General features: G+C 47.6%; 2 protein-coding genes across 2 annotated transcripts; one reads left to right on the plus strand and one right to left on the minus strand.

Moving 5' to 3' along the window:
- Positions 1–52: 52 nt before the first annotated feature.
- On the minus strand, positions 53–4,546 carry YPK9 (putative acid anhydride hydrolase; the record flags this gene model as incomplete). The annotated part of the gene is made up of 2 exons (XM_076685697.1): positions 4,451–4,546; positions 53–4,394 (listed from the first exon to the last, which is right to left on the minus strand). Exon 2 carries the CDS (start codon positions 4,337–4,339, stop codon positions 53–55), a length of 4,287 nt encoding a protein of 1,428 aa, XP_076540146.1. The 5' UTR covers positions 4,340–4,394; positions 4,451–4,546.
- A 1,898-nt stretch (positions 4,547–6,444) lies between these two features.
- Positions 6,445–12,252, plus strand: SNF2 (transcription regulatory protein Snf2p; the record flags this gene model as incomplete). Its single annotated transcript, XM_076685698.1, has 3 exons — positions 6,445–7,294; positions 7,402–7,703; positions 7,762–12,252. The coding sequence occupies exons 2-3, from the start codon at positions 7,503–7,505 to the stop codon at positions 12,250–12,252; spliced, it is 4,692 nt and encodes a 1,563-aa protein (XP_076540147.1). The 5' UTR covers positions 6,445–7,294; positions 7,402–7,502.
- Positions 12,253–12,983: the final 731 nt, after the last annotated feature.

The raw sequence follows: 12,983 nt of genomic DNA on the forward strand, positions 1-12,983 counted from the left end.
AAAGGATAATGATTGATTGTACAATTTAAATATTTTTTATACCAAAAATAGTTTAGACATCAACAAGGTCCTGATTAAGCAGATTCTTGTAACGCTTATGACTGTGCTTCTTGGCCAGCCCGAATACCCTTTTCAACGCAACAAACACCGTCATCAGCTGTGGGAATACGTAGAGTTCGGCGAAGTACGAGGCCAGGAAGTTGAACAGCGTCATGACCGCCAGAATGAACTTAAAGTCCAGCGACATATAGGAAATCTGAATGTACCGGCCAAACCCAGAGTCGGCCGGAACCAGGAACATAATCGCCAGCGTGAACCCAGTCGTGAACGCAATGGTCCCAAGGAACGGCAGGTTTTTGTACATCGGCTGTCGGTAAGGCGGGCCTACGGACAAGATAACGGCAATAAAGATGTACTGGAAGCAGGAGAAGATGAACAGCGCGCTATTGTCCGACGACGTAAGTTCGTCGTCCTCACCCCCGAGCACCGGCGGAGAGTACCAAGGCTGCGTTCTTACCAGCCCCCAAATGAGGAATTGGAACGCCGAGAAGATGACAATTTCCGAAATAAGCGGCAGAAGTACCTTCCGTGACACAAGATTTGCAGTAGGCCGCTTCTTCGAGAGCTTCTCATAAGGCTTGGCCCACGCCATGAAGATTGCAATGGGCAGAATGAGGAATAAGTCTATCCACAGGAACTGGAAGTCTCCCAGGTTCGACCCTAGCGAGTACAGAATCGATACTGTGCAGAACTGGATGGCAGAGTACATCGACATGTACTTGAAGCACGAGAAGCTAGTCGCAAGCGCACATCTACCCTCTCTAATCACGTCCAGCACGCAGGAAATCTCAAATATCCGCGAAGTAAAAGGGGCTGCCACGCTAGCCTCGGCCTCAGAGAGAGATATGCCCACATCGGCAGCCTTGAGCGCACCACAGTCATTCGCACCATCGCCACAAAATCCAGTGGTGTAATCAATCTCCTGCAGCTTTTCTACCAGCTCGTGTTTCTCATCAGGCGACATTCGGGCGAAGATGGCCCCTCGAGTAAGCATCTGCTCCACCTGCGAGCTCGTACCAAACCGCAAAATATAGCTGAACGCCTCTCCAGTGACCGCAAGGACATAGTCGCTTGCCTCGCTGCGGTCCAACGGGACAAGCGACCTTGGATCAAGCTTCTTTTCCGACGTCTCGATATTTTCCCATTGCAAGACGGGCTGGTCGGGATTGACATCGCCTTCCTCAACAAAGTATGGCACATATACCGGCTCGTCGTATTTCACAATGTGGCACTCTCGTCCGACACTAATGGCCGTCAGAACATTGTCGCCAGTGCACATTACTGTCCTTATCTTGGCGTTTCGGAGCTCTCTGATGGTAGCGGTGGTGTGCTCCTTGAGCTTGTTCTCAAAGATAATGAACCCAATGAGCTTGAGGTCACTCTCGACCTCAGCTCGCGAAAAGCCCGCTACCTCGTCAGCAGAAGTGGATTCATACACTTTGGTCGCACAGGCAATGACACGGTATCCGCGATGCGTATAATAATGCAGCTGGTCATAGTAGTCGCTGGGGACGCTCTCAGGCAGGCAAATTCCCTTCATTACTTCTGGCGCGCCTTTGACATAGACACGGATATTCGATGCATCGCTTCTATCCCGGACCAGCACGCTCATTCGTCGGAGTTGCGAAACAAACTCAAAGGACTTCATAGTCTCAAGCTCCAGTTCACGGTCGTCATTGGAGTATGAGCACCGCACAATGCCCCTTCTGACGCCGCCATGCTCTTCCTCAAACCGCCATTTGGTGAACTCAAACATTTTGAAGTCAAGAGGATCGCCAATAAGTTCATTGTCTACTTGTCGCAGAGAGTGGCACGTTGCAAGCGCTGGCTCAATCTCGCTAGAGTAATCCTCTTCTTCGACTAGCTCGCTAATGAGGCCACTGAGCTGACAATGATCTTTTTCCACAATCCGCACTCCAAGAACATCAAGTCCATCCTCCGTAAGCGTCCCTGTTTTGTCAAAGCAGACCGCATCAAGTTTACCACCAACATTAACGCGATTGGGGCTAATACAAAAGATGCTTTTGCCTTTCAAGCGGGCCAAAGAAATGTTCGTACCAATGGAAAGCGTCGCCGGCAGGGCTGGAGGAACCACAATGGTGATAAGATCCAACGCCCGGAGAACAATAAGGTGAGTAGGCATGCCAAGCTTGATGAAGTTAATCGTCGAAATAATAAACCCAAACACCGCAATCATGCCCATAACACCAATGTACTTGAAAGAGTCCTGATAGAATTTAAAACCACTTGGCTTGGGGAACATCATGGACCGCACCAGCGCGCCCTTTGTCGTGGAGAATCCGGTGCGAACCACGACTGCCAGTGCCACGTCATAGGCGTCATCTTCATCCATGTCCACATCTTCACCATTAATATCGTCCCGAGTGGGTCTTCGCACTCGAATTATTTTGGTTCCACTGTACAAAAAGTGCTTTGCAACTTCAGGGGCAACGTTGGAGTCGCCTGAATGGCTAGTCAGCTTGGCAAATGTCTCGTCCGTGGCAGGAAGCTTGGTAACCGGAACAGACTCGCCAGTAAGCATGCTCTCGTTGACTATGCAGTCGCCTGTAAGCAGGATGGAATCGCACGGAAGCACAGAGACGGCAGGGTCTGAAACCTCAAAAACGTCTCCGGGAACAAGTTCAGTGGACGAAACGGTGGTCCAAAATCCGTTCCTCATAACGCGTACCTCACATTCCATTTTAGAGACCTCTCGGAGGCGCCGAATTGTCTGCTTGGTCTCGACGAGAGTATTCACGACCGAAATGAGCGAGATGAAGAAAATGCAGCTCGCGTAGAAGTAATAGTCATCCATAAACCATAGTATGATAGAGAAGACCTGGAACACGTAGAACGGATGAAGTGCCTCTTCAATCAGGAGCTGCGTAGTAGGCTTCTCCCTGATTTCAATGTCATTGCTGCCAAAAACAAGGTGACGGTCTTCCTGATGGCCCGAGTCTATGCCATTACGCACGACTGGCAGAGGATCCAGCACCTCCCAGGCTTGGTCAACCCAATCTTGGTTGGTTTGGAAAATGTCCTCAGTTGGGTTATACAGGAACTTGATATATCTGTACTCAAACCACCTCAACGTGTGCAGGATCGGATCGGTGTCAACATACTCGTGCTCGTCTTCTGAAGTGCCTCCGACGTTGGAAGAAGCAGCCGAATCGTCTGGCGGTTCCGCCTTTTCATCTTTTGGCTGCCTGAAAACTGTAGAGAGAGGGCGGCAGTATCGGACATAATCGACATCAACGATCGCCAGTTCGCCCCATTGGTTCTCTATCACAAGCCAGTCACACTCTCCAAAAGGAGAAGGCACGCCTATACAGCTCACTCGCCACCGGGGGAACCAATGGAGCACCAAGTAGGCCATCCCTAGGGTGCACACGCACAAGAGAACGTAAAGCGTTGACCTCACCCGCGAAGTTTTATACCCAGCAAAGAAGATTACCAGGTCCTCTTCGGAAACATAAAACCGTTGCTGGCACCGCTTCGAAGGATACGTGTATATTTGCTTCGACAAATCGTGTGGGTCATAGTTGGAAGTCTCATCACCTAGCAGAGGCTCGTCTACCGCTGTGGCGTCGTCATAGAAATTCGATGACCGCCTTCTACGCCTGTAATGAGGGTGCACGTCTGGATGCTGCTCTACGGGTTCCTCAGTGGAATAGTAGTTCCCAGTGTCCTCAATGTCAGGGTGGACTCGCGGCGCAGCATCAATTGAGACCCGGTTGCTTCCATCAAAGCTATAACGCCCATGGCGTCCGGGTAAAATTGAAGGGTAAATATCCTGGCCGTTATCTTCCTCCTCCAAGTAGGCACTATCGGATTCCCTTAAGAAGACCTCATATTCAACTGGGTCGAAATCGCTAGCAGTGCTAGCCCCCTCTGCACGCTCGACTTCGTCCTGGCTGAAAAACCGAAACGAAGACCGCGAGTCCGCTCTTGGCCTTTTAAAATGCGAGCTTGTTACGGAGGTTGACAACTGCTGTTGCATGTCGTCAATTGATCCGCCCAGATCCTCATCCTCTGCCACCGAAAGCCGCCGAGAGCTGCCCACGCGAGACCGCGACCTCGATGAGTACCTTCTATGATGCAGGGTCGAATAGGAAGAGGGGATTGACCCAGAGGCAGGACCAGAGTACTGTTCCAGTGAGGCCTCTTCTGCAAAGTGGTGATCATGATAGTGCTTGTCTCCAGACTTGGAGGAGTCCCCCGAGTCCTTGCGGCCCATTCTACCTCTGCGGGTAATACGTTCCGTTTCGTCAGGGTACATGGTCGTTATTGGTCTTCTCAATCTTCATTTGCGGTGACAAAATGATGCAATGAACCTATAAAGGTCAGCCCTATTTTCCGAATAAATAAAATAGAATAAAGCTCGACTTACTTTCGAAGATCTAGAGGAATCTTCCAGCTTCGATTCAGGAAGAATTTTCTCTGTTAAAAAAAAACAAGCGCTAGGCTGAGATAAGGCTTGACTTTCTTAGGTCCATTTTCGTCGTCGGAGTTCGACCTTCGACGGGCACTGTTCCGTGGAGAGTGACGGCGCGGCCCACACGCACATGCATGTAGGATTCCAAGCGGAATACCAGCCGCAGAGAGTGCGGCGTAAATAATGCATGCCCCACTGAGTAGCATAATTTCTGGGTAATATTCTGGTAAAATATAAAATTCCTGCAGTTTGGAGCATGTTATTTGTCTGTGATTTTTTGTTCTTTTCAATTGCCAAGCTCAATCGTGACCTGCGCAATTTTTATGAAATTAAGTGTACCGTTAACAGTGAAACCAGGTATATATATTCTTTTGTATTGAAGTTTTAAGCTAATAGTTATAAAATTTTAAAGTACGAGCACATGTCACAAATAATCGATAGATTTGGGGGAAGCAATAGTACTCCATCATTGATCAATTTCATCTAAGCTCTCAATGGATATGACCAAACTTTTGGTACAGCAAGACGCGTTACCGGTAGTAGAATAATCCAACACATAATTGGACCATTGTTATTAATATAATAAGGATATTCAATTAATTCTGATGTTCGGACCGAAGCCGACTTCGAGTTCGATTCATACTAACAAGCGCATATCTTAGAGTTCAATTGAACATCTCAGTGTATGGGGGTGTGGGGAATCCCAGTAAAAGAAATCAAAATGACGCCATGTATGTGCGAGTCCTACCGCTGCTGATGCTGGTCCCTATTGCTAAAATATTCTAAGCACATATAAATAATGCCGTGTAATAATATATCCCATTGGACAGGGAAGAAAAAGGCTCCTCCACATGGTTAGGGATTTCACCGACACAGTTTAATGTGGTGCGGCAGTTACAAATTCCCACTCTCACATACATATTCCGGTAATCTTATCGTCACCGGCTCTCTTATTCCAGCACAGGCTGTCCGGCTTGTCACTGCTAGAAAATTTTTTGACGACATGGACCAAACTACAAATCATTTGGCGGGACGGTGGGTGCATCATGTACATGCATGCGGTAATACCCGCGGCCGGAAACAGATCTCACCAGTGTACTTTGTCTGCCAAATCAGCGGCCAAGTTACACCGCCATATTGGCCTCAGCTGTAAACGGTAGCAAACGAGATAGAACGCCCCCGTATGATCATTATGGATATTAGAATGCGTGCCTGGTACAGGGCAAATAGTTCACTGATTATGAGATGTACATTACGTATGATATGCTGTTGATCCCAACACATGAAGGAATTGCATACTGCCAAAGCACAGCTGGCTGGCCTGGCGCTAGCTAATCCCATTGTAGCAGTATAGTATAGAGAGACTTTTTTTTTCAGAATCACAGTAAGAGGTCATCCTACCCACTTTGTAGTCCAATCTAGTTCCATGTGGGCTCCAGAACCTCATAATCTCCCCCCCCAAGAGGGTGTTCCTTTTTCCTTCGCTTCCGGATCACACACACATATCCGCGGTTTCACTTTCAAGTACGGCTGAAATGAACGAGTGTGAGCAGTATGTTTCCGTTCTTTTCCATTCCAGGCTGTACAGAACGGTATATGTACCTTTTACCTGCGCAATGCCTGTTATCCGGTGCCCGAAAAAGTTTAGGCGACGATTGAGCGTTTGTCAGACCAGTTCCCTGGGCAGCCCAACCGCCGTGAGTCCACCTGGTCATTGCGCAGGACGATAAATCTCATAGTCACCGTTTTTTCTAAAAAGAAAAAGACAGACCAGAAGGCAACCGCAGTCCGGTATACAGCAGGCTTACGCACAGAAAGGGAAAGCGAAGATGCCGTTCATCTGACATGACGGGTTCCTTTCTTTCTGTGACGCTTGCCTCCACCCCCCTCTCCCCTTTGAACTCCCCTTAAAAATTTAATATTTAACCTTTGGTCTTTCCCTCATCAACCTTCCCCATTTTTTTTCTTTCCTCCTCTTCTTTTCCACCCCTCGCCCCCCCTTGTAACGGGCTGAACTTTTAGCATTTTTTTGATCGTTAAAGGGATGGGGTACCCCATCGCTCTCCCTTCCACACACTTAACTCCATAAACTCTACTACTGCCCACTCTTTTTTTTGCGCCAGATTTTCTGCAGACATAACATTCCACTCAGTTTATTATACCCCCTGAACGATATGACAATGGTCTATATCGCCAATTTCCATTTATTACCCACGAACGTGCTCCGACTCTCAAGTACCTAAGATTTGACACTGTGGGCCGATTCGAGCCCCATTCTCTGCGGCGTTCATGCTTACCTAATTGCTTATTACGAGGGCGAAGTCCCAAGAAAATGTGGCGTTCTGATAGCTTGCGCAAGCGATCAGTAAGGTTGGTCGGCGTGCCGGGTCTGCTGAGGAGGGAAAAGGAGGGGGTTTCCCTTGTTTTTTCCCAAGGGCAGCGAGGGAAAAAAAAAAAGAGGACCTCCTTTTTTTCAGACATTACCGCCATAAAGCCATAGTGGTTGCCCACATATTAACACGCCCACACACGCACAGGATCACATTAGAGAGGATTATCACCGTGACAGCTCGAGAGTCCCCTTTGCGAGGCGAAAAAATTTATTATTCCACTGGTTTGTACTAAAGGTGGAATAATTTTTTTATTGTCGTGAGTGAGGGTATCATTTATTAACCGCCTCCCTTTTTGCCTCTACTCACCTTCCACCCCCATCGGCGGAAATTGAATTAAAGGCGGTACGGCGAGCGTGTTTGCAGGCGAAAGGAAAAAAAAACTCTGTGCAAGATTTTGATAGAGAGGGTAAGTAAGCGGAACGAACTAGTACGCGACTTGGTTAGGGTTGGAGATAACAACGCGTGTGTTGCTAGTGGTTTTGGAATATAGGCTGACATTTGAGTTCGACGTAGAAGCGACGACGACGGAGCCAGCAACGTACTTTGGGTCTTTATTGTTTATTGACGCGTGTTGTTCCCGTGTGTGATTTGGTGCCGCGTTTTGAGTTGTCGGTATGAACAATAATAACGGGTTTGCGTTTGGGCAGCAGAACTTCACCCTGCAGCCCCAGCCCCAGCAGCAGCAGCAGCAAATGTTCGGGCTAGCAGCGGGGGGTGTTCCTTCGCCCCAAGTGAGTTCTCACGAGGAGGGGAGTAACGTGGGGCCGACGGTGACGATGCCTCAGACGAGAGAAGAGCTTTCCAGGATGTATCAGGTAAGTGCTGTCAAGTAAGCGGATTTAGAGGGATGGAGCTAATTTGATTTGGGTTTAGCGATGGCAGACGCTGAAAAGCGAGTTGGGCGAGGAGGCCATGAGGAACCAGGAGTTTGTTGAGATTCAGCGTATTCTTCGGCAGTTGTCACAAAATCAGCGACGAAATCAACAACAACAACAGCAACAACAGCAACAACAACAACAGCAGCAGCAGCAGAACCAACAACAACAGTCTCAACAACAGATACCGCAGCGACAGAATTCCCAATCGCCATTTATGCAGCAAAGAGTTAATCCTCAGCAGCCTCAGCAACAACAGTTTGCAAACGGTGGAGGAAGTAGTGGAGTTCAAACATTCCAAGGGCAGAATCAATTTCGTCAGATGAACAGTGCTGCCGGTGCTAATTCCCCTTTGAACGTGCCGTCACCTGCATCGCCTCAAACCACGGCCGGACTAGCCAGCAGACCGCAAAACATGCCTCCTCTGGGCCCAAACTCGCCGTTTAACAGCGAGCAGATGGCAATGCTCAGAAACCAGATGATTGCATTTAAGGCTCTTTCTAAGAATGTAGCTATTCCTCCACAAGTGCAGTCAGCCTTGTTCTCGAAGCCCCAGCAGCAGCAGCAAACGCGATCACAGGGAGGGCAGACTCCAGCCCCTCAGGTTCAGAGTGTTAACTCGCCGGCAATGGGTAGTACCAATGCTCCAACTCCTGTGAGTCAGTCTACTGCTCCTTCGGCCGTGCCATCTTCAGAGAACGCATCTCCACAGCAGCGCCAGATTGCTCCCGCCACTAAAAGTGTCAAGCAGATTCTGGGGGTAGAGGGATTTGTCGACCCGTATTCGTATCTGGCTCCTTCTGTGCCATTCGGAACTCTGAGCCAGCGACAGCAGCAGCTGTTTGTTCCTGCCATTATGCCAGCGGGATTGGACGTGCACGAGATGAAGCTCAATCGAGAGAAAAGCGTTTTGTCATGTATGAACAGCCGGATCAACGAGCTCGCGCCGCTGGACAAATTAAGCACCGACATTACCGAGGAAGACGAAGAGGAGCTAACATCACAGCTCATTGAACTCAAATCTCTGCGGCTTGTCAACGTTGAAAAAGCTCTTCGGGGCCATTTGCTTACCACTGTATACCATTTCAGTAAGTCTGGCGTTGACGAGATGAACCGGCCCCAATTCTTGCGTATGCGACGACCAGATATGCAGGATGCGGCGCTCACCGAACGGTTTGATCAGGATCAGCGTCATCAGCGTATCCAGCGTGAGAATGAAATGCGTACGGAGTACCTCAACAAACTGCGCGCTCACTGTGGAACAGTCATTGCCGGTAACCGACAGCACCGACAAAAGGGCGTCCGATTGGGTAAGGCAGTGGCTAGTTACCACACGCTGACCGAGAAGGAAGAGCAGAAGCGAATGGAACGGACGGCCAAGCAGCGATTGCAGGCATTGAAGGCTAACGATGAGGAGGCTTACATCAAGCTGCTTGACCAGACCAAGGACACGCGTATTACTCACTTACTTAAGCAGACGAACCAGTTCTTAAAGTCTTTGGCTGAGGCTGTCAAGAGCCAGCAGCGTGAGACTAAAGGTCTTCGAGCCGATGAGTTTGGCGGGGGTGAAAACGAAGTTGAGGATGCTGATGAAAATATTGATTACTATGCCGTGGCCCATCGTATCAAGGAAGAGGTGACCAAGCAGCCCAACATTCTAGTTGGTGGTACGCTAAAGGAGTACCAGATCAAGGGTCTACAGTGGATGGTTTCTCTTTACAACAACAACCTTAATGGTATTTTAGCCGATGAGATGGGTCTCGGTAAGACTATTCAAACCATTTCTTTGATCACCTATCTCATTGAATCGAAGAAGCATCCTGGTCCCTATTTGGTTATCGTTCCACTCTCGACGTTGACTAACTGGACGATGGAATTTGAGAAATGGGCACCATCGGTCAAGAAGATTGTATACAAAGGTCCACCAATGGCTCGAAAAGCACAACAAAACGCTATTAAGGCTGGTGATTTCCAGGTTCTCCTCACTACCTACGAATACATCATCAAGGATAAGGCGATTCTAAGCAGAATTCGGTGGATTCACATGATCATTGATGAAGGTCATCGAATGAAGAACTCGCAGTCGAAATTATCTTCTACTCTCACCCAGTTCTATACGAGCAAATATCGACTTATTCTGACCGGTACCCCTCTTCAGAATAACCTACCCGAATTGTGGGCTCTCCTCAATTTCGTGCTCCCAAAGATTTTCAACTCTGTGAAATCGTTTGATGAATGGTTCAATACTCCTTTTGCCAATACCGGTTCACAGGATAAGATGGACCTGAGCGAAGAAGAAACTCTTTTGATTATCCGGCGTTTGCATAAGGTCCTGCGTCCCTTCCTGCTACGAAGACTGAAGAAAGATGTCGAAAAGGACTTGCCGGACAAGGTTGAAAAGGTCATTAAGTGTAAGATGTCTTCGCTCCAGTCTAAGCTATATCAGCAAATGTTGAAGCACAAGGTTATTTTCCTTGGCGAGGGCGCTCAAGGCGCTACGACTAGCGGTTTGAAGGGTTTAAACAACCAGATCATGCAGCTGCGAAAGATCTGCAACCATCCATTTGTATTTGAAGAAGTGGAAAATTTGGTAAATCCTTCTCGAATTACAAATGACGACTTGTGGCGAGTTTCGGGCAAGTTTGAGCTGCTGGATCGGATTCTGCCAAAGTTCAAAACAACAGGTCATCGAGTGCTGCTCTTCTTCCAGATGACTCAGATCATGGATATTATGGAAGATTTCTTGCGTCTAAGAGGCATGAGGTATTTGCGACTTGATGGTAGCACTAAGGCTGAAGATCGATCAGAGTTGTTGAAATTGTTCAACGCAGAGAACTCGCCTTATTTTGCATTTTTGCTTTCTACTCGTGCCGGTGGTTTGGGCTTAAACTTGCAGTCTGCTGATACTGTAATCATTTACGACACAGACTGGAATCCGCATCAAGATTTACAAGCGCAAGATCGAGCTCATCGAATTGGTCAAACGAAGGAAGTCCGCATTCTTCGATTGATCACTGAAAATTCCGTCGAAGAGAACATTTTGGAGCGTGCTCATCAAAAGCTGGAAATCGATGGCAAGGTTATCCAGGCTGGTAAATTCGATAACAAGAGTACTTCTGAGGAACAAGAAGCGTTCCTGAGATCTCTTCTCGAGGCAGAGGAAGCTAAGCGATCACAAAAGGATGATGATGATGATGATCTTGATGATGAGGAATTGAACGAAGTTCTTGCTCGAAACGATGACGAACGAGAAATGTTTAGGATGCTTGATATCAAGCGAATTCAGGAGGATGAGTATCGAGGCAGACGATTGTTCACTGAAGATGAGCTTCCTGAAGCTTATAAGCAGGATATTGTCGAGCATTTAAAGCCGGAGCCGATTGAGCATTATGGCCGTGGAGCTCGTGAAAGAAAAGTCATGCACTATGACGATGGTCTCACTGAGGAGCAATGGCTAGAAGCTGTTGATAACGACGAAGATACGTTGGAGGATGCAATTGCACGGAAAAGGGCTCGCGTGGAAAAGAGACGAGCTAAGAAGTTCAGAAATGTGGGTGACTCTCCAGGGGCAATGTCGGATGCTTCTCCGGTTGCGACGCCTGAATCGCCTCTTCCAATCAATAAGCGAAAGAGGGGCAGAAAGCCACGTACCGACATCGACACGTCACTGGTTGACGATGTTACCCTTCAACAGATTCCCCCTAGGAAGAAGGCAAAGGGTAGACCTCCGAAAATTAAAGAGACCCTTGCTCCAGAGCAACGACAAGAACTCACTAACAAGCTCCAAATATTATATGACCATGTGTTGAACGTCACGGACGAAGAGACCGGAAGAACACGAATTGATTTGTTCTTGGAGCTACCGGCGAAACGGATATATCCTGATTATTATCTGCTAATCCACAACCCGATAGCCTGTGAGCAAATTCTGAAGAGAATTAACAACAATACTTACCAAAAGCTTGGAGAATTTTTGGCCGACTTCAAGTTGATGTTTGATAATGCGAGAACTTACAATGAAGAACATTCGTTGGTTTATGATGACGCCAATGTTCTTGAGAAAGCTCTGCATGAGAAGGTTGCTGAATTAGTACCCCAGGCTGCACATCAACTGGAGTTGCTTCGCGGTGGTGGTGCAGCGCCTTTTAAGAAGGATCCTCACGATGCAAATCCACCTTCTACCGATGGAGCTAAGGCTAATTCAGAGTTTGACAATACGCCTTCCAATATGTTCAATGGCTCTGGATCTGTTGGTGATGCTGATCTAGATAATCAGCCAAAGCCCAATAATGACTTGGAATCTCAGGATGCGTTAATGATGCACAATGGCCTAGATAACGACAATAACGGAGTCAGCATTGATGATGAGCATAATGATGACATTGATATGCACTCATTTGCCTCGGAGTTTGCTGATTTTGATAACGCCAGTCATAACGATGATTTTATCCCTGGCGGTGATGACGACTTGACCCATCAAAACTTCTAATATGAGGTGCTTATATTTGTTTGGGGATTGCCTATTTATATACTGGTATACTACCTATATTTGTTTAATCTAATCATTTCGAAAGAATTGCATTACGCAATATTGCGTCCTATGTTTGATGGTTGCGGTGAATTGCCTAGAATAAACATAGATCCGGATCTGACGTAAAACATTGTAGACGTAGATTAGATAAAAAAGCTACGGTAAGGAGAGTGGTACTTAAGCAACTTCCAAGTATGAAAACATCAAAAGAACACGCACGAATATCTCAGTGACCCGATAATACTGGAAATACTGATAATACATTTTTATCATGATCTACTGGCACAATGGCAAAACATTAAGTAGACTGGGATATCTACCTCCAGTCCACAAAAGATGATGCGGATTCTCTCAGTAAGCTGACAATACGGGGAGAAACCACTATCCCTACCAAGCACCGCTGTAAACGCAATGCCGAGGTCAGTGTGGAAAAAACCCATATCAACACCATCTAGGATAAAACTTGCGGTTGCGATAGAAGGAACTCAGTCACCGCTTTGAGGCCATCCTTGGTGTCCAAGAGACGCCTCAAGCTGAGATCCGGGGAGGCTGCAAGCAGCAAGTGGCGGGAGGCATCCCATCTCTCACACTGGGTGAGGATATGGTCGATCGTTTCGAGGGTGGAATTGTCGCACTGGCATTCCCACTGTCGGGTCGAGATCTTGAAATTGCAAAAGTAGGCTCCAAAG

The sequence above is a fragment of the Trichomonascus vanleenenianus genome, assembly GCF_965637985.1.
Source record: "Trichomonascus vanleenenianus strain CLIB 3782 genome assembly, contig: TRVA0_027S, whole genome shotgun sequence".
Classification (NCBI taxonomy): domain Eukaryota; kingdom Fungi; phylum Ascomycota; class Dipodascomycetes; order Dipodascales; family Trichomonascaceae; genus Blastobotrys; species Blastobotrys vanleenenianus.